We start from the raw sequence: 26038 nt of genomic DNA on the forward strand, positions 1-26038 counted from the left end.
ATAAATTAAGACAACTGACAATTGACCATCGGATCTAGCAACATGGAAGTTACTGGTGACCTTGACAAGATTTCTTTTAGTGGAGTAGGGAGAGCAAAACCTGAAAGTTTGTCAGTTCCTCAAAATATTAAACATAGAGTCATCATATGACCCAGCACTTACACTCTAGATATATTCCCAAGAGAACTGAAAACATACATCCATACAAAAACTTGTGGACAAATATGCACAGTAACATTATTGATAGCAGTGCAAAGTGGAAACAACTCAAATGTCCATAATAGATGAATGGATAAACAGAGTGTGGTATATCCATACAATGGAATATTATTACGCAATAAATAAGAAGTACCGATACATGCTACATGGACAAACCTTGAAAATATTAGACTAAGTGAAAGAAACCAATCACAAAAGAAAGTATATTGTGTGATTCCAGTATATGACATGTTCACAATAGGCAATTCCACAGAGACAGAAAGTGTATTAGTGATTGTCTAGGCTGGAGTGCGAGGGGACAGGGGGTGCTAATGGGCACGAGGTTTGTTTTGGGGGTGTGGAAAATGTTCTAAAGTAAGAGTGTTGATGGTTGTACAACTCTGTGAATGTAATAAAAACCAGTGAATTGTACACTTTAAAACGTTGAATTTTATGGTATATGAATTATATTTTAATAAAGCTGTTACTAAAAAAAAAACAACAGAATCTACTTGACATTTGTATTTGTTTCATTCCTTTCCAGTAGTTTCTGATTTACTATTTTCTCTTTTGTTGCTACTGTACAGGTTTTTTCTTTTAACCTCTCTTACTTCCAGGGATTTGTTAATCATTTTTTTATCACTGTATCCTTCTCACCTCTTTTAATCTCTATCTCCCTCCCACTCCCAAACTCTCCCAAATCAAAGATTAACCAGATAGAAAAACTACACTTGAAAATTTAAAAAGTATTAAATGAGAACATTGTTCAGATCTACTTTTCACACAATCCAAGTAACATATCTACATATTCCCCCCCCTGCCCCCGCCCCCGCCTAAACGCAACATTTGCCTAGGAATAATAAAACATCACTTTAAGCAAACAATGTATCAAATAACCTGAATTCCAAAACATGTTTTGGATTATACAAAATTACTTTGTAAAGTTACAAAACAAGTGTCCCTCACTCTTGAGAAAAGTTTGAATATTAAATAATGCTACCATAATACATTTTCCTTCATGAAACAAACAAAAATAACAAAATGGTAAGTAGAAGATACCATCACTTTATGGGTAAAGAGACCAAGCAAATACATACATATATAAACCCACTGGTAAAGCTGAGGTTGGAGCTGATATCTCTCTTGGGTTGTAGAACTTGAATAACACACAATAATTATCTATTATTGGAGTAACACCTGAGCAATTTATCTAAAGATACAAATAACAAAAACCCTACACAAATATTCAAACTTGGAAAATTCAAATTAAAATAATAGAAAAATATAAATTTTTTCCTTCCAAAAATAGGTATCTAAGACAAAGGTTTAGATACCCCCACACAGATTATTCATAAGTCATATGTGAATCAATCTTTTCTGTGTTCCTTAAATAAAATTTTATAATCAACTCATGAAAAAGCAAGTTTTATATTCTAAGACACTTTCAGAATACATCTACAATTAACTTATTAATACAAAAGTATATTTTAAAAAACATTTCATTGAAGTCTTTTAAGTATAGATTTTATTATTTTTGGTGCATCTTCTTACGCATTTCTTCAAGAGCTGCTTCTTTCTCTCTTAGCACCTGCTTAAGTCTTCTTATTTTTTCATCTCGAATGGTTTCTTCTAACTCTGGTGGCATCATGGGGAAAATATCTTCGGCATAATTTTTATTAAAGGAATGACTTTGTTCATGAGCTGTATTTGAACTCAATGAGCCTTTCTCTTGCTTCTCATGGAGATAGTGTTCTATCTCAGTTTTCTTTTCTTCTCTGCTCTTGCTGAGGCTTGTGTGAATGTTAGGTTGTGATACATCTGAAGCTGGTAAAATACTGTTAAGGAGTTGGGAATTGGTGACATTAGTTCCCCCGTTTATGACTACGTCATAAGCACTCTCAGTTTTTCTCTTCTTTGTGTGATCCATCTTCTTAATGGTTTTTGCTTTTCTTTTCTTATCAAGACTCTGTTGCAATGTCAAATAATATTCCAAAAGAAAAACAAAATGTTATTCATATATATATGCATCTATCTCGTGTTGTCAAATCTAACAAAGTTTGCAGAAACAAATATTTAGCAATTATACATAAATCAACACGATTTATTGGTACAACTACAGCAAGAAAGGAATATTTCCCACTGTATAGTATCAAAATGAATAACAACGTTCTAGTGATATTCACTAAGAATAAATTACCCAATTCACATTTTCTTGGTCAAGTATGATAAGCCATATTGACCCACCACCAAAAATAATAGCACTTGTGAAGTGCCTGAGAAATACAATTAATTTTTCTCTTCCTTTGTACAGTAGGCTTATGTGTAAGATTTGAAAAAACTTGACTAGTCTCTGAAGTTCAAAATTATTAAATGATGGTATATTCCTAAGCAGAATAATAGTACAGTAGGCAAAGTTATAGGGACATTTCTTTTCATCATTATTGACCATATAGGTTGCTTAAAATGTTTGGATTAAGAGTATTGCTGCAATGAACATCTGAATGCTTATATTTCCCACTATACTTGGATTATTTCCTTTAGATAGTCTTCAAGGTAGGATAACTAGTTAAAAAGCTATGGCTATTTTCTTATAATATTATTGTGGAAAAAATAAACAGTAGCTGAATAAAAATACTTAAAATAACATCTTTAATTAACTAGGGATGCATTTTTACCTGTGTATATACAGTTCTTTTTATCATTATTTTGGTATAATATATATATTTGTAAATTTGGTAACAAACATCTTTCATACTAAAGTACAATGCTAAAAATGAAATCAAGAAAATTAATAAATCCATATATCTTTGTAGTACCTACAAAGAACGCTTTAAAATCTGTTACCTGTTTTTTTTCTTTTGCCTTCACCATAAACTCTGTATCATTGTAAGTACCACTCTTCACCAAACTGCTAAAGGAATCAAAACCTTCTCCAGAGCCAAAATGGTCAGGAATTCGACTAAGACACACTCTCAAATCTTTAGTGAGACCAAATATCTTTTTTAATTCAGCATCACTCTTCAGATACGATGTCTTATTATTTCTTCCTTGCAAAACTTTCTTGTTTCTTTCTTTAGTACCTTTTTCTAATGTTGATGCCATCTCATTCTGGATCTGGAATTAGGAAAAGAAAACAAACAATATTGCTAATTACTCAAATTATTTTATCAAACTAGCAACTAAGCGATTATCTCATCTTATATAAAAGAACACATGAAGCTTTCAAATCCTAAATGGTTGGTTTGCATTACCCTTGCCTTACCACCCACACTCGAAAAACTGAATTTAACTAAGTACAAACTTAAAATATTCCCCTACAATTTCTCATTTAGTTTATTGCCCTAAAAAAGGTAACAAGTAGTCAATTCTCAAACACCTAAAATGAGAATGCAAACTAATGACAACTTAAAAATATATATGACATTATTTAGAAATTGTGATTTATTAATAAGACTTCTGGAAAAGTCTTATTAATAAATCTTATATTTAATACTCAGAATTCACTACTTTCTATCTCTAGACTTCAATGAATTCTGTACTGGAGGTGAGAAATACTGATATTATTAAGTAGACCTCTAAATAAGCAAGGAAAAGGTAGGTACAAATATTTAGTAAGCACATAGACATATATTTTAAGGAGAACAGAAAGGTAACTTTGTGGGTATGTTGGGTAATTGGGCAAGAAGCCAGAAAGAAGAGCTAAAATAAAAGGAAAATTCTGTACCAAAAAAATTCCACCATTCAAAGATATTGATAAAATCCTATTTCTACAAATTACTGAAAGATACTAACTAGCCCTGTCTCACCTCTTCCATGGTCTACCTAAAAAAAACTGCTGAATATCTCCCCACCACACACACACACCCCTCCCCCAAAACATTAAAATCCAGCTCTCCTATATACATAGTATTGATCTTTTCATAAACTAAAAAGTAGGCTATTAAGTATATATACACATATATGTATATGTGTATATATGTATTTATACATATACTAACACAATTTTACTAAGCTTTGAATTCACATTATTCTTCCCCAACTCTTCTAAACCTTGTTGCTCTGCGATTTTTTGTTTTAAAGATTTAGCATGCCAAGTAATTCTAGAGAAAGATACTGCTTGGACTGTCCCAACTGTACTCCGTCCTCAAATATTTACTCTGATCAAAGCTTTGACTTAATTAAGCATTCATATATGTATAGTATGTGTATAGTAGGGCGGGTTGGGGGAGAAGAGGTATCATAGATAATTTTGAGAAACTAATAAAAAAAACTTTTCTATAAAAATATATAGAAAGAACACCCTGACATGGGAAATTACCTTTGGTTCTTGGTCTCTGAAAACACACTGTTGTGAAGTAACATTTGTTGCATCACCAGAGGAACTTATTTTCTCTATGCTCTGGATGATATTTTCTTTTCTGGGGGCATTTTGTCCTGCACTAAATCCACCTGGAAAGATTGGATTTGTGAATAAAGTCTTACTCTGTTTTATGTAGTTACTGGATTGATTCATATTATGTGGATTTGTGGTAGAAGGAGACGGTTTGTCAACTTTTTTATTCTTCTCTGCCCTTAGATTGGCCACGAAAGCAAGCTGAGTATTGGGAAGTGATTTTGTCTCCATCTGGGAAGATTTACTTTTAGCCAAAACGATATTTACAACCTCTCTGGATATTTCTGTGACTGGACTTGAACTCACTATCTGTAACATGTCTTTTCTTAGTGGAATATCAGGAGAAACAGAATTCTGTTGGTCAATTTGTGATGGCACAACATCTGTCCCCTTTTTAGCCAATAGATAGACTTTCCCATTAAACATAACCAAAGCATTATCTTTAATGGGCATATTTTTGGATTGTGTCCCACTAGGACTGATGGTACTCAATGGTGGCATATTTACAGCATTATCTCCCAAACTTTTCCTATCTACAAAACTTTTTAAAATCTTTGAAGCCACATTATTTGAAGACTTAACAGGAACAAGAGATGGAGTATAAGGATGTAGATTGTCTTGAAAAATCCATTTCACTGGAGCAGCTTGAGAATGTTGACCACCTTGTAATTGTCTCTCTGCAGCAATATTCACTGGAATTTGTGTGGTATTTAGTATCACTGGCTTTGCTATTTCTGTAACAGGTTTTGGATAAATGTTTTGAAAGTTCTTTGTAACTACATTTTTCACTGTATTTACAGGAGATACATAAATAACACTTGGTATGTGGGATGCCTCAATTGTTCCTGAGGTACTTGTGGTTGCAGTTGCAAGTATCTTTTGCTGAATTGAAGGAGGCAATGATGACGCTGGTACAGATTTCACTTCAGCATGGGCTGGAATCTGTAAATGATGCCCAGAAGGCAAAACTGGAGATTTCACACTCATTGGAAGACTCTGGGTATTAACTATAATATAAGATGAATCATTTTGTGTTGAGGAGGAAGGAACAGCAAATGTTTGCATGGTGAGTCCATCAATTTTCACACCATGACTCTGAACTTTAGAAACTGCTGAAGTAAAATTTTCAGTTCCCACAGAAGTAACTCTACTTTCTTCTGCTGCATCTACTGTTCTTGTAAGAAAATAGTTTGAAGAACTGGCTGGCTGAAAAATGGGCAATTGAACTGACGCACTTGTAGAAGAGCTGGAAATCTGAGTCTGAAAAGTAACTTGAACTGGTTTTCCTCTATTCCCTTTCAAAGCATCAGACATGACTGAAGATTGAACTAGTGGTATAAGATTTCCAGAAGAATTAGGAATTGGAAGTAATTGCAGAAGATTTTTTCCATCCAAGCCAATCGTCTGAACTACTTGGTACATGCAGCCTGAAACACTTAAAAGAACATTATGAGTAAATAAATACAACATACTACATGGTATATACATTTTATTTTTAAAACAAATATTACTTTAAAATATTAAAATATAATAAAAGTATATAATTTTTCATTTTGAGTTTTCAAAGTGAAATACTGCAAAACAAAGATTTTGAAGAAGTAGAAGAGAGAAAGATACATTCAGCTTTGATTTAGATGATCATAGGCAATGCGTATGAGATATTCACATTTATTCCTAAAACTAAAAGTGGACTTTTCTAAGGTTTTACCCAGTAGAACATTATGCTACTAGAATGGGCTCCTCTTAAACTGTTTACATCCTTCCTTCTCCTTTTCCTTGAATTATTTCCTCTTGTCCTCCTCCTTTACTTTTACTGAGCAAGATTCTCACTACCTTTCCACTTACTCTTACTCTATTTCCCCTCACTCTTTTCTCCCCCTAATCTGTTCTGTCTTCTTCCTACTAATGATTCACAACTTCTACCATCAGCCATTCTTTTGCTTAAGGCATTTCCTATGATGACACCTGTGTTTGCCACATTTTTGTACAGTACACTTAACTGAGTTACTCATGTAAGAATCATTTTCTTCTGTGAAATTATTGCAGTACGTTTGAGGTTTGGCGCTAAATATATTAGTCCTTGGTATAGCAATTAGTTTTATCATTTTATTGCCCATCAATCCATACACACAATACCACCATAATTTCAGCTGAATAGTTTTCAATGAATGCAGAACAGATTGGAAATCAGTAATTTCTTTTTTTACTGAACAGTTTTGATCCCCATGCTTATTCTTAGTACAGATCGTCCGATTTTTTAAAAAGCCAATATATACTAATCTCTGTATGTATAATCAATTATTTGGGGATTAATTGAATGTAGACACCTTAAGTTGCTCATATCTAAAACAATCTTTCAGTTCCTGTAAAATACTGAGCTCTGGCGGGAGTCAGGGTTATCACACGTACTATCATTCTACCTATGTACTCTTCCCTCATCGAACTCTTCATAGTTCAAGTCTTAGCATAAATGATACTTTCCAAGAGATACATTTTCTGACCACCTTAACTACTCTTGTCCTTCCTTCATAATTAATCTATAATATTACACCTGTTAACTTCCTTCATGGTACATATAACAGGTTGTCATCATATATTAGTATATTCGTCTACAGACTGCCTCTTATGTCAAATTCTAGCAACATGGGGGCCCAGTCCATGTCCTACAGACACAGTATGGTCTTGGATGACTAAGATTACACGAAGACAAACATTCAAGGACAAAAAATAACAATAATAATTAAGATTCTCAAAAGTATAAAGGTATGTTTTACTAGCTATATAGATGGGTTTTTAAAACTCTTCAGATATTAATTAAAATCAATGCCCAAAATTTGATACACCCTAGGGAGTGCTGGAACTCAGTTTTACGTTTCTGTAACCCAAATAACATCATTATATCCTTATAAAAATTTAAAAAAGTCTTCTGGTCTTCTGGACACTTGATAGTATATCAGAATGCTACACTGACTTTTGATAAAAGTTAACCTCTAAAGAGAAGAATGGCCCCAAAGAAAAGTATGAATTCTTGCTTTCAGAGCTTGAAGAGGAAAAGCCACCTTCATTACCTCCCTATACCCTTAAAAGGTATATTTGAACTGGATAAGAACTTATTCAACAATTAACTAAACAAAAATCTACTGAGGGTCTATAATAGTTCAGGCACCAGGCTCAATTAGAGGAAATGACTCAGTAAACTATAGTCTCTGGGCCTTATCTGGTCCCCTCTCTGTTTTTATGCAGCCCACAGGCTAAGAATGGTTTTTATATTTTAAATGATTAAAAGAAAATCAAAAGAATAATATTTCATGGCATGAAAATTGTTAAGATTCAAATTTTAGTATCTATAAATAAAGTTTTATTAGTCCACAGTCACACTCATTTTTTATGTTTTCATATGGCTGCTTTCATGCTGTAACAGTAGAGACGAGTGGCTGGAGCAGAGATCATAAGCCTAAAATATTTACTACCTGGCCCTTTACAGAAAATGTTTGCTGGCTCCCAAGATAGATCAACCCACAATCCCTAAAAGAACTTAAAATATTGGGTACATCAATATGAAATAGGCAATTATCATAACGTGAGAAATAAATAAGTGAACGAGTACAAAAATGCTTGCTCGTTTTCTTAAAAAATTCTCTTCCCGAGGCTTCCTAACTATGATCTTCTCCTATCTCTGCAGTGGTTCCTCAGTCTCCTCTGCCAACTCATCCTATTTAAATTAACTTTCAAATCATAGAAGGAACTATTCTCTTCCTATTCTGTACTCTTTCCCCAGATGATTTATCTTAAATGTGTCATTTCAATTAAACTACCACTTACATAACAACAATTTCAACATTTATATTGGTTGCTTCTTTGATATTCAGACTTACATATCCAACTTCCCTCCTGACCTATCCATTCAGATTTTCAAAAATTCCTACAACTTGACATGGCCAGAAAATCTCTGCCCACCCTAACCCCCAAATTCTTTACCCTCAAGGGTTTTCTTCTTTGGTAAATGGCATCTCATCTGTCTTAGAAGCCTAAGTCAGAACAGGTAAATCTTGCTTTATTCCCTTACATTCAATCCATCAGAAAAACCTGTTGATATTATCTCCTAAATTTCCTTTGATCTGTTCAATTCTTTCCAAGTCAACTGTTACCAACCTAGTCCAAGCAAACATCACCTCTGGCTTAGACTACTACGATAGCTTCATAATTGATCTTCTTTACTTTAGTCATATCCTCTCCCTTTCAATTCATTCAGCACAATAACACTAGTCCTACCCTGCTTAGAACATTTCAGTGGCTTCCCATTATCCTTAAGAGTGGCAGAAAGAAAACCATTGCTTCTGATGCAATGGAAGCCAAAGGAAGAGAGGGTTTCAAGAAAATCAGTCAATTCTACTAAAAGTTTCTTCAGAGAGGCCAAGTAGGATGAGGATCTAAAAATGCACACTGGAAATAACTGAATGAAGGCTGCTGATGGCTTTAAAAAGAGCAGTTTAGTGAGGAAAGAAGTTACTAAGGAATGGATATGAAGATAGCAAGTATACACCAATCTTTCATGAACTTTATCAAGAAGAGAAAGACTGGCAAATAGCTAGAAGAAATGGGGTCAAAGAAGGGATCTTTCTTTTTCCTTTTTTAAGGTTAGATGAAACAGAACATATGTAAATACTAATGTGAGCCAGTTAAGAGGAAGACACTGGTAATAAAGGAGAATGAGGGATAGTTAACGAGAAAGAGTTAGGAAATGGAAACCAGAAGACAGGTGGAGGGATTGAATCTTAAAGCTGGAGAAACATCTCCTTCTATGGGAACTAGAGAAAAGGTATGGTGTGCATTTGCAGGTAAGCTTATAGCTTTGGTGTCAGGTTCAAGTAATTCTGATCTAATGGTTTTTGTTTTCTTTATGAAAAAGAATACGATATCACCTGTTAAAAATAAGAGCAAAAAAAAAAAAGAGAGATTTGAGGAGAATCAAAGATTTGAAACAGTCTTTGTGAAAGAGTAAGCTGACCACAGCAAACATTAGATTTGCCAGGTACTGTTGAGGACTCAGGGAGACAGGAGGTGATTATGAACTTAAAATGGTACCAATCTGTACTTCTGTGAGATTTTACTTGTCACACCAGGCATAAGCAAAGAGAAAGCATATTTCTGATGTCATCCAGGGCTGGGGTTGCTTCAGAAAAAAGCAACAAAAATCAAAGAGTAACAAAAGAATTTGTGGTGTTGATAAGAGTTATTAAAAAGATCAAACATAGACTCTAAACTGGATAGGAAGGAAATGAGAGAATAAAAGGCTAAAGTATAGGGATAAAATAAACGGATTATTGGACTAGAGGGCTAAAGTTAATCGTTACAGTGGCAGTAAACAAGGAAGCTAGAAATACAGAAACAGGTATTCAGAAAGCAGGGTGATTGAATCAATTTTGTAGATGCAGCAATTGCATCTGATAACATGGACTACAGAAGTAGACATATGCAAAAGAATAGAGAATAAGATCACTGGAGAAAAAGATCTCTGCACCAAAAGACCAGGTGACAAAGAGATTATCCATATACATGTTGAAATCACATAGAATTAGAGGGAGGTTTGTAGGTGGTATTAGTGAGCCACAATTAAGAAGTGATATGCCAGAAAGCTGTGTTGAAGCCCCACTCTTTCTTCTGCAGTCCATTTTCTTTCCCATTATTCTACTAAAACTTCATTCTCAAAGGTTACCAAATATGTTTTCACAGTTAAATCTGTCTTTACTTTATCCTCATTCTCTAGGTGCTCTCTTTGCAAGTGACAGTGCTACCTAATTATCTCTCCATCTTAAACCTCTTTCCTATTATGGTTTCCATTGTGTACAATTTTGGTTTCTCTGGACTTTCTTGATGTTCTCTTTCTTATTCATTTTCTGCATTCTAAGCATTCAACTATGCCTATCCCACAAGGTATAGTTCATTACTCTGTTTTTCTCCTTCAAGACATTCTTCTTTAAAAACTACACCAATTTTCATGGTTTCAACTATTTCCTTCAACTACCTCCCTTTGTGATAATGACTCCGATAGTTATATCCTTTTATTCCTATCCCGTAATATTGACCTCAGTTTCATATTTGTGACAATGTCTTACCAAACATTTTCAATACCATCATTTTAAATTCAACAAGTTAAAATTACTCTCGAATGAAAACTAGTATTGTATCCTACCATCCAATTATGTCACAGTACTACTATTTTCCAGGTCATATAGATTTCAAATCATCTAGTCACCTGTGACCTATCCTTATTTACTTTAGATTCACCCACAGCACCTTGCATACATGCTTACAACAGGTAAACAGTCAATAAATGTACACTGAATCACAAAGTCTATAAAATTTTCTTCTTTTTAACAGATTATATTAATCTTCTCTTCACCAATCCAACTTCCACTATCCAGCTCAGAGCCTCATCACCTTTGTCTAGCACTCATTATCTCCTCCCTATAATATTTTGCTCTGATATTTAAACTAGGTTTTCTGACTGCAGCCACTATTGACTATTACGTATCTCTGGCAGATTAAAATTGTTTTCATCATGTTACCTCCTGCTCAAAGTTTCTACATTCATCATAGGCAATTCAGCTTGATATGAAACTCATCTACAATTTAGCCCCAACCAATCTCTAAACCATACCACCTACAAACATCTCAACATGGAATCTCTCTTCTTACCAGAGAGATCTCTTTGCTATTCTGGAATATGCTGTTTACATTATTTACTCAAAGTATTATTTTTTTCTTCTCTAACAATATAAAATAAGGTTCGAATTCCATCTTCTCTATGAAATATCTGCCAGTCACTCAAGCTTATATTTTCTTCCAATTTGGAATCCCTAAAGCATTGGTGTCACTAATGCTGGGAGTTCTTCTTTATTATCTTTTATCTATTAGCTAACTTTTAAAAAATGAGTATTGTTTTCTTCAGTAAAACTGAAACTCCTTAAAATTGAGAGGCTATATCATCTATTTTGCAATTGTCCTTCCAATACCAAGCACAGTACACCCTCAAAAAATACTGTATCAAAAATGATGTAGTTCTTTCCAATCACCATTTCAAGTCAAATGTCTGAATGCCTCCTACTGTCTACTCTCCTTTGGCTTACTTTTGCACTTCATTTTTCAGTAACACCTACCTAACAAATTAGAAGCTTCAATAGAGCAGAACCCATGCCTTTATAATTTGTGTAGGAGCAGTTATGTTTTCATTGTCATAATATTTAAGCAAATTACATAGACTTCTAATACATCATACACTACTTTATATGGCCTCTATATTTCTGCTTTATGAAGAAAATATGAATATTGCACAAACTATTTTCAAATCTGATCACTGGATTTTTTTCCCTTCTCTTTTCCTCTATTTCCTCTCCAAAAAGGGAAGAAAAATGCAGCTTCCTCCATGTCAATATATCAGTAGAGATTCACATAATCTACCCACAGGCCATAAATTCCTTAAGGGTAAGTTGTCTCATTCATATCTACAGCCTTTGCATCTAATTGAGCAACTTGACATCACAGACAATAATGTTAGCTGAACTGAACCCTACAAGCTGTAATAAAAAAATCAATGATTTCTTGGCAACAAAATAGAATGAGTTCTAAAAATTAAACAGAAATGTAGATTGCTAAGGAGAGAAGTGACAAATCAGGGTAAAATTCATACTCCTTCAATCAATATACATTTTTTCAGATCTAGAAAGAACTTTCTATTTAAGAGATTAACTAAAACCCTACAGAGATTTTATTTTCTTAAAGATCACATTCTGCTGCTTAATATCAGAACTAAAACTAGAACCAGATTCTGCATCCCATGCTCTCGTTTGGTCACTTAAAAATAATCATCAACATGCTAATTACTTTAAAAACCAACTAGTGTTTAAACTGAGAAACTACATTGGAAAAATAATGCAGTTTAAGACTTTAAAAGAGAAAAGAAGAATATATTAGAAAGATTATAGGCTTCTAACCCTGGCTCTTACAATTCCTAGTTGACCGACTGGAAAATCTACTTAACCTCTTTGAATCTGTTTCTTCATTTGTTAAATGGGGGAAAATAAGGCTTGCTATTAGAAGTAAATGAAATAACTGCCTGATAGTTATCATCTTCCTTTATAAAATATGCAACTGGTCCCCAAGAATATGCATCAGATAAGATCGTTTAAAAATGTGATCAGAGCTTTAATAAAGAAGCCTATTAAACATACCAATAATGTATAACTTCTGACATTTTTGATTATTCTAATATTGATATGAGGCATTCACATATTAAAAACGAGATGACGAAAATGTGGGAGACTAATGATATTTTGTAGACAGATTTGCAAAATATATTTTTTCAACTGCTAGGAGACCCTTTTCCATCTTACTATTTATGATATAACATTATATACACACATAACATACATAAGTGCATAATGTAATAATACCATATAATATTATGTACATAACAGATATGTTATAATCCTAATAAACAGCCCAGTAGAGCAGGCATTACCATTCCTGTTATATAGTTGAGAAAATGCAGCTTTAGAAAAATTCAATAACTTATTTGGAATTACATGCTCTCCTTGAGCAATCTTAACCAATTTTTTTGTATTTACTTTAGCATAACTTCACCATAACAGGGTCGAAAAAATTCAAATCCATAAACTGAGAGATTAATAAGAGATTTCAGTTAGCCTATGTATGTCTGTCTCCATCAGCTAAACATATACGCATATAAACCACAAAAGATAATAAAACTTACAGCATATACAGCTAAATGCACACTGAACTGACAATGAACCATTGTTGGTTTAACCAAACCACGCCCCCTGCTGAGGACACTAATTTTAGCTCCCTATTTGAAAACAAAGAGTTAAGGAAAGATAGACGCCAACTGCCAATCACATGACATCTTAATTCTTATTATGGGATGTATAATCACAGGCTTTTATTATAATACCTCTAAGCTGATGCTTCCCAAATCTCTATTTTCAGCTCTGACTCAGCCTGAGTTTCACATTCACGTTTCTCTGATTCCTTTCTTGGTGTGCTCCTCATCTCAGTTAAATTTACCAATATTCACCCAGAAATCTGGTATCATAGTTGAGGCCCCTTTCTTCCTGGCAATTCACTAACAAGGTCTGCCCATTTTCCCTTTTATATTTCTTTGAATCCAACTACCCTACTCTACATCAGCTAGTTCAGGCCCTCAAAATCTCTGAGAAGACAACTGAAATAGAATCCTTATGTGCGGATCCTTCACCCACAAATCTACACTGCCATCAGTTATCCAAAATGCACACCTGACCATGTCAGTCTTTTTTGTAAAATCCTCTGAACAATCTCCAATAGATGAAGTCTGATCTTTATAGCAGGGCAAACTCAATCCTTAAGAGCTATCTATGTATTCTACTTGTAGTACAGAACCAAGCAATAAATATCAGATGTTAGTAAATAAACCATACTGGTGCTTTATTTACCAATTCCCTCTGCCTAAGCATACCATCTTTAACTAGATAGCTAATACTTATGTTTCCCAACTCAGCTGCTCCTGATACCTTTCTACAACTGCCTTTTTCTATGCCCTCACAGCATCTTGTGCACAATGCTATCAAAATTTATCATATCATCTCTACCCTTCCCCATCCCCACCAAAACTGTAACGTTTTTAATAGGAAAGGCCCATAACCTCTTTTTAATCGGTCTTTCCATTTAGCACAGTCTATCACATGCATAGTAGGCACTCAATGAATGTTTTTTAACCAAATGTTTAAACTGTACTGATAATAAGTGGTGAACTAAGATCTGAATCTAACTCCAATGCTTACCTTCTTTCCACTATGCCAGTCTGACTCCTGCTTTTTGCTTTGCTAAAAAAACCCAAATTGAAATAAACTAAATGTGTACTATCAAAAATACCTTCCAGATTTTTCCTTTGTACTATGAGATTAAACTTGGGTTTTACATTTTATGCTGAAATTAGAGATTCTTCAAACAATATACATTCCGTCTTACATTACTGAAAAATTATTAAAAAGGAGTAACTCAAGAAAAATTCAAATATCTACAAAAAATAAGAAAATCCTGTAGTCAATTAAACTATGGAGAAAATAAATGATTTAGTATTATCAAATATATTATCAAAAATATAAGAAAACTAAGCTTCCAATAAACTAAAAGAGCTGATGTTAAAAATATTACTTACACAATTACATTTGGATGTCACACAGATTGTTACTTAGAATAGAATCAAATATGCAACCATTAACTAAAGTGTTAAACAGCTTCAGAAAGACATCTAGTAAATATCCCAAACATTGTGATGTAAACCTCAGTGATTTAAAGCAATAAATGCATTCAAAGACAAAACCAATGAGTTAATGAACTCAAAATGACTAAGGAATGTAACCCAAACAGAATCTGTAATTTTAAAAAAATCCCCAAATAGCCAAAAGGATTAGAAATTGGATAAAAGAATTAAAGTACACAATAAAGAAAAATGTAAAGTTCTTTATCTTAGTTTTGATATTGAAAAATAATGCAATCCTAAAGCAAATTGCCTATAAATTACAAGTCAGATGTCATCAAATATCCAAGAATGAAAACAAAGTAACAGAAATTAAGCAATGATTAAAAATTAATTCTACTTTGCATATCTATACAGGGCGCTATATCTGCCTCTTTCCCCAAGTTTTACCACAAATTAAAAAAGAAAAACACGTACACAAAAACAGGCTCTTTTATGATTTGAAATACAATGGCTTTTTTCTTGATAGTTTTTCAATATTGTTTTAGCTCACTGCTATTAGGAACCATTTCCTTTTGTAATATTGTGCATGCTTTTAAATAATCACCATTACTTACATATTTATCACCATCAGGTTCTTCACTTGTAATTAAAGAAACCTACTTCCTGGGCTAAAATTTGTACAGAATTAAAACTGTATTCCTATAGTAATAGCTAATACTTAAACAGTACTTCACTCTTTTCCTACACTAAATATTTTACGTATGTTCATTCTCTTAATCCTTAAAATATTTCTAGGTGCTATTTACCGACTGTAAACTGAGGTACTTAGCCTCACGAATACTGTCAAAGGTAGGATTAACCCCAGGTAGCCTAATTTTGTACAACGCAAAGCCCTTTCCATGAGTTTTGCATCTTAGCGCTTCATTTTCTTTCTGCAGACCTGTTATTTTTTTCTCACCACTCACAATACATACACTAATCATAAAGAGTACAAGGTAAAACATTCTGCCTCAGCTAACATTTTGTTTGTTTCATCTTGATTAAAATAATCTTTTTTAAAAAGTTGCTATTATCTATTTTCTAAATTACAAGAACGTCCTTCTAAAAAAGTACTGTCATCTCCCCATGTCACGGTTCCTCCACACCGCCAGTGAGACGGCACTTCATTACACCTGCTTCAAAAACGTTGTTCAAAAGGATTTCACACTGAGAATTTCTCTTTCTTACTCTTCTCTTTCTTCACATAAAATTACTGTTTGAAATTTCAAATAGCCGCTTCCCTTGCTCTAGAAACTCTTTTCTTCCAATTACATCCTCTCTCTTTCTCCCTAACTCTACCAGAACGCGACTATTTTCACTGGAAGTCCAGCCTCACCAGGGCGGGGCTTGCTAATCCGCGCTGATCGCTGCGTGTTTTCCTGCGTGTGAGCTAGAAACTTCCAGAAGGTTTTGGGCACACAAGTTATGTCCGCCATGTTGGTTTTCCTCTCCCGTGGAGATCTACTCCGTCCGCCCAGGACACTTGAGACGCCGGCGTCCCGCGGAGCCCGGGCAAGGGCTGCCTGCCTCGGCCTCCAAACCGGCTTTGCGTTTCCAAGAGGACCGCGCCGCACGGGCTCTTCGGCGCGGAAGTGCCGCCCGCCGGCCGCCGGGGACGGCGCAGCCCGCGGATCCCGCTCGTCGGACCTGCGGGGCGTCCGGCCACCGGGGCCCGCCCCACACACAGGCTGCTAAACGCGGCCCGAGGGGCCGGCACGGGGGGGGGGGCGGAATTCGAAACCGGTACTTACCAATGCGAGGCGCTGCCTGAATTGTCCTCTGCGGGTTTCAGTAAGACCCTCTGTAGGTTACTGGACATTTTAGAGGGGTGGGAGGGGACAGCTCATTCGGGAAAGGGGGCAGTGTGGGGCCGAGGTTCCCGAAGGGGCGAGAACCGGAGTGACAGAATGTCGCGCTGGAGGAGCCGCGCAGCAACCCTGAGGAGTTCGACGCTGAACGGAGGGCGGCGGGCGGCGCTCGAGAGGGCGTATCCCGGGCTTCGGAGGGAGGTGGAGCGGCCACCGCGAAACCGGAAGACTCCGGGCCGGTGACAACAGCCTCCCGACTCTAGGCTCTGAGAGCAATGACCCAAGTCTCCGCCCCCTAGAGCCTACGACACCGCCCCAGAGCCAGGCAGAGCGGGCGCGGGGGGCGTGGCACTGACGGCCCCGCCCCCAAGCAGGGCCGGGTCACCTGGTAAGACGGCGCCAACCTATCTCCGCGGACCCCGCCCACCGAAGCCACAAACCTGAACGTAGCTCGGGCCGGTGGCTTCGGCGGTCGTCATGTCCGGTTGCCAAGCTAACTGGCTCGCTAAAGCCCCGCCCTTATGACACAATCCAATCGCAGGCAAAGTTTGCTGTCTTTTCTTCCGGATCAAGGAACCAATCGCAAAAGAAAATTCTCCGGACGCCTAGGCGAAATAAAATGTTTCCGGGGTCAATCGTAGATTTTTCTGCCTTTGTACTTGCCGCTGGTGTAAGTTTTGCTCTGGCTAGTGCTTTAAAAGCCATCAGCGGGCTTTTTTGGAGTCGTCGTACACTCCTAGCGTGGAGAAATTTTAGACGCTTGCCTGTGGCCAGCGATGTAGTGTTACTAGCTCTCTGAAAGGTTTTCGTTTTTTCTCTCTTTCCTGAAGCTTTGCTTCTACATTTACTTACCCCCTTCCTCCATCCCATGCTCATGCCTCAGTCAGAACATGTTAATTCGTTCATTCTCTAAAAGTTTTGGCCCCTATATAAACTTATTTTATCAGTTATCTTTATTTGGCTCCCCCGAGAAAAGCTTTTCGGAAGTATATTGATTCCTGCTATTAAGTCAATATCTGAGAAAAGGATTCGGCTTCTGATTAAGGGGTAGAGATTCCAGTTCAGCTGCGGCTAGATGGTGAATGTGGGAGGAGTGGTTTCGAAGATCCAGTTTTATCTGGAGTAGGCAGTGCCTGTGTAAAGTGGTTCATACTGCTCAAATTTATGAGACTGACATACGGTAGCCAATTTAAAAATTTATTTTGGGCTTTTAAAAATGCCCATTACTCATTTCCATAACTCTTTAATGAGACGATAGTGATTTTAAAACTTTTATGTCTTGATACCTTAACAGAAAGTGATACTTTCTAACTACTGTTCACTCTGTTAAAGGTTAACTTCAGCAATATAGAATCCTGTATCTATAACTGGCAATTCTCTTCCAAATGTCTCCCTCTCCCAAAGAGGGGGTTGGGTGGTGAGCCCTTAGTACTGTCTGTGTTTTGGTCGTCCTCCTACCTGTGAAAGCAAAATGACTTGAGAGAGTTGCTCACTTTTGCGTATTCCATTTTCTTACTTGCCATTCATTTCTTATCTTTTGCAGTCTGGCTTCCCATATCGATCACCACTCCCTATAAATAAGACTCAGTGTGATAGATTGAGTTTCCTGGGAAGCAGACTCTTAGGATGGACTTTGTTCCATCCTAAGATGTTTATTAGAGGACTTTTATTAGCAGGATATTTATTAGAGATAAGTATCTGTGAATGGGAAGGAAAGGAAGCAACATTAGGCAGAGGGAAAAGTTAGGCTGTGATGTCCAGTCTTAACCAGGCTTAGCCTGCCCCAAATAGAGGTTAAAACTGGGATGAACTTTAAAAGTTTTCTCCAGTGGGTTGAGAGGGCTGGTCCTTTATGCCCCATGATAATAAGCTACTGGATGCAGGGAGTGCCAAGGAAGGGATCGTAGGCAAGAGGATCTCTTTAGCCAAGGCAATTATTCAAGAAGGCCAATAGCTGAGGCATGTCTGCTGATAGCACTTCCAGCTGCTGGTGAAGTTAGACAAGACCTTCATTCCTGAAGAGAGGTCTAGGAGGTGCATCACAGCATACACTGTATTTATTAACTCACTCATTCACCTGGCTATTGCAGTTGGTGATGTTTACCTCACATTTCACAGTCATTCAGAATTTTTACTCAGCAGCGACATTAATTACTGCTACACTCTTGATGCCATTGGCAATATACTTTCCTGATTGTCCTTATACCTTTTTGTCTATTTCTCCTCAGTCTCTTTTGAAGGTTTATCTTTCCCTTTTTAGTCATAAATAGGGGAATTCCTTAAATCTTTATCACTGATTCTCTTATTTTTTCAGACTGTCTTGTTTCCCCTTGGATTTCATCTCTGCATGGCTTAAATTACCACCTCTACCCATTGTACTACCAAACACATAAATAATCCTAAGTGCCTAAAACATGGTTTAATTTTACAAAACTAACTCATTTACTCCTAAGAACTAGTGAAAATTATTATATACAGATTATTATTATTATATACAGATGAAGAAACACACAGAGAGAGTAAATAAATTTCCAGAGATCATATAGCTTGCGAATAGTGGGGCCAAGCTCCAAATCCAAGTTATCTGGCTAAAGATTCCAGATACTTCACTACTGTATTACCCTTGCCATTTGACTCATAGATATATGTCCCCAATTCTGATTTCTCTCAGATCTGTACCTGGATGTTCACGTGAATTGTTGAGATATCCTTTGAATGTTTTAAAAGCCCCTTCAAATGAAACATGTTTAAAACCAAACTTATGACTTTCTCCTTTTCTCTCCACTGCTTATTTTCCCTTATCAGTGCTCTCTGTCTTCAGAAAGAAAAACACACTCCACTCTATTAAAGAGGCTGAAATCCAGGTGTCACCCTTAACATATTACTCTTTTTCTTTCAAAATATATAATCCATCACCAAGTGTTGCAGGTTTTATCTTCCAAATATCTTACACCTCTGCTCTTTATTTCTATCACTACTACTCTGGACTAAGCTTAACTGGACTAGTGAAGCTTTAACTGCTATCCTCAAATTCACTCTTTTTTTCCTCCAAAGACGGCAGCCAGAGATGCTTTTTGGAAACAAATCTGATGGTGTCATCTTACTGCATAAAAGCATCAGTTCTCCCCTTGCCCATATGATAAAGATGAAAATCTTTGATTTGTATGAAAATGTTGAACTATTAATAGTACAGGGTGCTGACCCCTGGAGAAATAAAGAGAAGTTTAGATTTTAGAAATTAACAGTGCCAACGACCTACAAACACACAAAAAAATAGCTGTGAGAATTTTAATCTGTAAGAAGATTAAAACCTGTCTAGAACTGGTATGTGAATGTATAGGGGTGTTACAGGACAAAGCAGAGGGACACCAGAGGTTGGAGGAAATAATTTAAATTTTTCTCTTGCTTGGCTGGACAAAAGCATTTTAATGTGATCAGTTCCCATTTATTTATTTTTATAGCTGCTGTGATTGCTTTAGGGGTCTTCCTCATAAATTCTTTGCCTAGGCCAATGTCTGAAAGAGTCTTCCCTACATTTTCTTCTAGGATTCTTAAGGTTTAATGCTTTAGGTTTAAGTCTGTTATCCATTGTGAATTGATTTTTGTAAGAGATGAGAGGTGGGGATCCAGTTTCAATCTTCTGCATGTAGCTATCCAGTTTTCCCAGCACCATTTATTGAAAAGAGATTCTTTTCCCCAGTGTATATTTTTGTCTGCTTTGTCAAAGATTAGATGACAGTATGTGGATGGTTTCATCTCTGGATTCTCAGTCCTGTTCCAAAGCTCTATTTCTCTATTTTTGTTCCAGTACCATGCTGTTTTAGTTACTATAGGCTTGTAGTACAGCTTGAAATCTGGTAGACTGATACCTCCCAGTTTGTTCTTTTTGTTGAAGATTGCTTTGGCTATACGAGGTCTTATCTGGTTCCATACAAAGTGTAGAGTTATTTTTTCTAGATCTGTAAAGAATGATAATGGTACTTTGATAGGGATTACATTAATTCTATAGATCACTTTAGGTAGTATGGACATTTTAACAATGTTGATTGTACCAATCCATGAGCAAGGTAGATTTTTCCATCTGTTTACATCTTCTACAATTTCTTTTCTTAGTGTTTCATAGTTATCCCTGTATGTGTCTCTCACCTCTTTTGTTAAATATATTCCTAGATATTTAATTTTGTTTGAGGCTATTGTAAAAGGTACTGCATTTTTTATTTGAATTTCATAGAAAAATAGATAGCCTACAGAATGGGAGAAAATATTTGCTCTCTGTATATCCAATAAAGGAATAATAACAAGAATCTATCTAGAACTCAAAAAAATCAACAAGAAAAAAATAAACAAGAAAATAATCAAACAACTCCATCAATAAATGGGCAAAGGACATGAACAGAAACTTTTCAAAAGAAGACAGAATTATGGCCAGCAAACATATAAAAAAAGTGCTGAACACCTCTAGTCATCAGGGAAAGGCAAATAAAAACCACAATGAGCTATCACCTAACCCCAGTGAGATTGGGCTTTTTCAAAAAATCCCAAAGCAACAAATGCTGGCAAGGATGTTGAGAGATAGGAACTCTCTTATACTGCTGGTGGGGACTGCATATTAGTGCAGCCTCTGTGGAAAGTAATATGGAGATACCTCAAAGAGCTAAAAATAGAAATACTATTTGATCCAGCAATAGCACTATTAGGCATTTATCCAAATGAAAAAAAGACATTCTGTAATAAAGACATCTGCACTTGAATGTTTATAGCAGCACAATTCACAATTTCAAAGGTGTGGAAACAACCCAAGTGCCCGTCAATACATTAGTGGATTAATAAAATGTGGTATATGTATACTATGGAATACTATTCAACTACAAAAAAAGAAAATGGTGAACTAGTACCTCTTATATTATCCTGGATAGAGATTGAGCCCATCCTTTGAAGTGATGTATCACAAGGATGGAAAAACATGCACCATATGTACTTGCCATCAAATTGGTACTAACCAATCAACACTAATGTGCTCATATGGTAGTAATGCTCCGGTGCCGATCAAGTGGGATGTTGAGGGGTAGGGATGGAGGGGTTGTGGGGGGATAAACCCACAGTTAATGAAATGGGGTGCATTGTATGGGGGAAGGACACACTTGTAACCCTGGCATGGGCAAGGCAAACAAATTTCATTTTACCAAAATGTTTGTACCCCTATAATATCCTGAATTTAGAAAAAAATAAAAAAGAAATATGGAACATTTCCTAGAAGTAATAATACTAAAATGGAGTTGACATAACAAAGTCTTAAATTAACCCTCTACAAAATTGATACAGTCATTGGTACTCTAACTGCTTGTCAGAAGATTAATCCCTTAAAGATTTTACAGAGGCCGGGTGCGGTGGCTCATGCCTGTAATCCTAGCACTCCAGGAGGCCGAGGTGGGCAGATCCTTTGAGCTCAGGAATTCAAGAACAGCCTGAGCAAGAGCGAGACCCCATCTCTACTAAAAATAGAAAGAAATTAGCTGGACAACTATATATAACAACTATATATATATATATATATATATATGTTAGCTGGGCATGGTGGCACATGCCTGTAGTCCCAGCTACTCGGGAGGCTGAGGCAGGAGGATTGCTTGAGCCCAGGAGTTTGAGGTTGCCGTGAGCTAAGCTGATGCCATGGCACTCTAGTCTGGGCAACAGAATGAGACTCTGTCTCAAAAAAAAAAAATTTTACAGAGAATCTTTAAAAAAATTATGAGACATCTCTCTTGCCCCTGATGACATCACTGAGTGGGATCCACACTCCCCAGCCCAGTTCCTCATGGCCAGGAGACCTAGCAGAACCAGACACATGTTGCACTCTCCCCCTCCTGATGCCTCTAAGTGGGCCCTGTCCCATCCCCTTCCATGGATCCTGCTGCCACTGTGGAGACCCAGGCACTGGAAAATCCCCACAGCTGCCTGCCTCCACTGCCACTGTGTAGAGGGATCCACCCTGCCCCCATCTAAGCTTTCAGCAGTGGCTCGGGACCAGCCTGCCCCTCCACACAAATATTCCCCAGCATTTGCCTGGCCTGTGACAACCAAAAGAGAAAGGGGAGACACAGGAGAGCAACAGTATTATAAGCCCACAGTGCAACCACCTCTCTCCTGCCTGAGCATTCCTCCGAAGCAGGACTAAAGCACACTATCCATGGTCCCAGGTTCTGGTGATTACCAAACCTAGTCCATCACCACTGGCACCTGAACACTCCCCCCCAGGGGTCTGAGTTCCAACTGACCCAAACTGCCAGAAACACTGCAATGGGTATGTACCAACATGAGCCAACAGACAGTATACTTCTCTTCCAATACCGAGTTCCCAGCAAAGAAGAACAGATGTACTGCAAAACTATTAGTTTTGAACTGAGAGAAGAGATTCCAGATGAGAAGAAACTAACATAAGAACACTGGAAATATGAAAAAACAGGCTCCTTTGACATGCCTAAAGGATCACACTAGTTCCCCAGCAATGGACTTCAACCAAAAGGACACTGCTGAAATGTCAGATATAGAATTCAAAACACAGATCACAAGTAAGCTCAATGGGATTGATGAGAAAGTTGAAAACCAACACAAAAAGCCAAGAAAATAATTCAAGACATGAATGAAAAATTCACTAAAGAGATAGTTTAAATAAAAAAGCATAACATATCTCCTAGAAATGAAATAGTCATTAACAGACTTTCAAACTACAGTGGAAAGTTTAAACAACAGACCAGACCAAGCAGAAGAAAGAATTTCAGAGCTTGTGGACATGCCTTTTGAATCAACACAGGTAATCAAAAGTGAAGAGAAAAGAATCAAGAGGAATTAAGAAAGTCTAAGAGAAGTATGTCTATATTACCCAAAGTAATTTAGAGAGTCAATGCAATTTCTATCAAAATATCAACATCAGACCAGGCACGGTGGCTCATGCCTGTAATCCTAGCACTCTGGGAGGCTGAAGTGGGAGAATTGCTTGAGCTCAGGCGTTTGAGACCAGCCTGAGCAAGAGTGAGACCCCATCTCTACTAAAAATAAAAAGAAATTATATGGACAAGTAAAAATATATATAGCAAAAATTAGCTGGGCATGGTGGTGCATGCCTGTAGTCCCAGCTACTCGGGAGGCTGAGGCAGTAGGATAGCTTGAACCCAGGAGTTTGAGGTTGCTGTGAGCTAGGCTGACACCATGGCACTCTAGCCTGGGCAACAGAGTGAGACTCTGTCCCCCGCATCCCCCCCAAACCAAAATCATGTCTCACAAAATTACAAAAAACAATCCTAAACTTCATATGGAATCAAAAAAGAACATGAATAGCCAATGCAATCCTTAAGCAAAAAGAACAAATCTGGAGGCATCACACCACCCAACTTCAAATTATACTACAAAGCTATAGTAACCAAAATGGCATGGTACTGGTATAAAAGTATACCCACAGATCCATGGAACAGGATAGAGAACACAGAAATAAAACCATACATCTACATTCAACTGATCTTCAACAAAGCAGACAAAAACATATACTGGGGAAAAGACCCCCTATTCAATAAATGGTGCTGGGAAAACTGGAGAGTCATGTGCAGAAGAATTAAATTGGATCCCTATCTCTGACCATATACAAAAATTAACTCAAGATGGATTAAAGACTTAAATGTAAGATCTGACACCCTAAAAATCCTAGAAGAAAATTTAGGAAAAACTCTTCTGGACATTGACCTGGTCAAAAAATTCATGACTAAGACTCAAAAGCAAATACAACAAAAATGAAATTAAATAAATGGTACTTAGTTTAACCAAAAAGTTTCTACACAGCAAAAGAAATAATCAACAAAATAAATAAACACCTACAGAATGGGAGAAAATATTCACAAACTGTACATCTGACAAATGACTAACATCTAGAATCTACAGTGAACACAAACAAATCAACAACAACAAAAACAAGACAAAGCAAAACAAAACAAACAAACAAAAAAACCCAAAAAACAACCATAGAAATAACCCCACTGCAAAATACATAAACAGACATTTTTCAAAAGAGGATATACAAATGGCCGAAAAACATGTGAAGAAATGCTCAACATCACTAATCATCAGGGAAATGCAAATTAAAACCACAATGAGATACCACTTTACCCCGGTCAGAATGGCCATGCTTAAGAAATCAAAAAACAACAGATGTTGGCACAGATGTGGTGAAAAGGAAACACTTTGTTTTCGCACAATGTTGTTGGGAATGTAAATTAGTACAACCTCTATGGAAAACATTATGGAGATTTCTCAGAGAACTTAAAGTAGATCTAACATTCAACCCCATAATCTTACTACTGGGCATGTACCCAAAGGAAAAGAAGTCATTTTATTAAAAAGACACTGGCACTCATATGTTTGCTGATATGGAATCAATGATATGGAATCAACCTAAGTGCCCATCAACTGATGAGTGAATAAGGAAAATTTGGTGTGTGGCCTCTCTGATCGTGTGGCCTGCTTCCAAGATGGTGCCTGAAAGGGGGAGAGCAGAAAGACAAGAAACCCAAGAGATCAACCTTAAAGTTTAATTTGTGTCTTATTCATCTAGTATAAGATGGAATTTTTGGTTTTGGAAATTTTGGTACCTTCCCTAGTGAATATCTAAGGTTTTTTTCCCCCTGGTTTTGCATTACTTCTGTTTTAAAATAGGAGCAGTTTCTACAAGAGAAGATTAAAGTCAATGGAAAAACTGGAAACCTTGGGAATGTTGTTCACATTGAACACTTCAAAAATAAAATCACAGTTGTTTCTGAGAAACAGTTCTCTAAAAGGTAATTGAAACACCTTAAGAAGAACAATCTTTGTAAATGGCTTCAAGGGATTGCCTCTGAAAAGGAGATTTACAAACTTCGTTACTTTCAGATTAGTCAAGATGAAGATGGATCAGAGTCTGAGGACTAGGTGAAGCCATTTCTTATAGGGCTTTGCTTACTAATTAAACAAATGAAGCATACACGAGAGAGAAACATCTAAAAGTGGGCTTTTAGTTTACCAAAGAATAAAAAATATTACACTCTAAAAAAAAAAAAAGAAAATGTGGTGTGTGTGTGTGTGTGTATACATAGAATACTACCCAGTTATGAAAAAGAATGAAATAATGTATTTTGCAGCAACTTGGACATAACTGGAAGCCATTATTCTAGATGAAGGACCTCAGGAACAAAAAAATAAATACTGCATATTCTCACCTATAAGTGGGAGTTAAACAATGGGTATGCATGATCACACAGAGTGTCTTAATGGAAATTGGAAACTCAAAAGGGGGGAGGGGTGTGGGATGACAAATTA

The 26038-nt window shown here is 36.5% G+C and overlaps 1 protein-coding gene and 1 pseudogene across 2 annotated transcripts; one reads left to right on the top strand and one right to left on the bottom strand.

Moving 5' to 3' along the window:
* Positions 1–650: 650 nt before the first annotated feature.
* On the bottom strand, positions 651–16972 carry LRIF1 (ligand dependent nuclear receptor interacting factor 1). 2 transcript variants are annotated; one of them, XM_045546765.1, is made up of 4 exons: positions 16643–16972; positions 4517–6026; positions 3043–3312; positions 651–2164 (listed from the first exon to the last, which is right to left on the bottom strand). In XM_045546765.1, exons 1-4 carry the CDS (start codon positions 16708–16710, stop codon positions 1727–1729), a joined length of 2286 nt encoding a protein of 761 aa, XP_045402721.1. In that variant the 5' UTR covers positions 16711–16972; the 3' UTR covers positions 651–1726. The 2 variants fall into 2 exon arrangements, with proteins under 2 accessions (XP_045402721.1, XP_045402722.1); XM_045546766.1 differs by lacking the exon at positions 4517–6026 and having other exon boundaries at positions 16643–16951.
* Positions 16973–24941: 7969 nt separating this feature from the next.
* Positions 24942–25651, top strand: LOC123634757 (annotated as a pseudogene).
* The last annotated feature ends 387 nt before the right edge of the window (positions 25652–26038 follow it).

Source organism: Lemur catta, chromosome 3 (assembly GCF_020740605.2).
Source record: "Lemur catta isolate mLemCat1 chromosome 3, mLemCat1.pri, whole genome shotgun sequence".
In the NCBI taxonomy this organism is placed as follows: domain Eukaryota; kingdom Metazoa; phylum Chordata; class Mammalia; order Primates; family Lemuridae; genus Lemur; species Lemur catta.

Excerpts from the sequence above, each read along its gene's own strand:
- LRIF1 (XM_045546765.1), bottom strand. The coding sequence starts at position 16,710 with ATGTCCAGTAACCTACAGAGGGTCTTACTGAAACCCGCAGAGGACAAT. Across the intron at positions 3,313-4,516 it reads TCAGAGACCAAGAACCAAAG|ATCCAGAATGAGATGGCATC; the intron begins GTAATTTCCCAT and ends TCCTAATTCCAG. Across the intron at positions 2,165-3,042 it reads AGGCAAAAGAAAAAAAACAG|AGTCTTGATAAGAAAAGAAA; the intron begins GTAACAGATTTT and ends ACATTGCAACAG.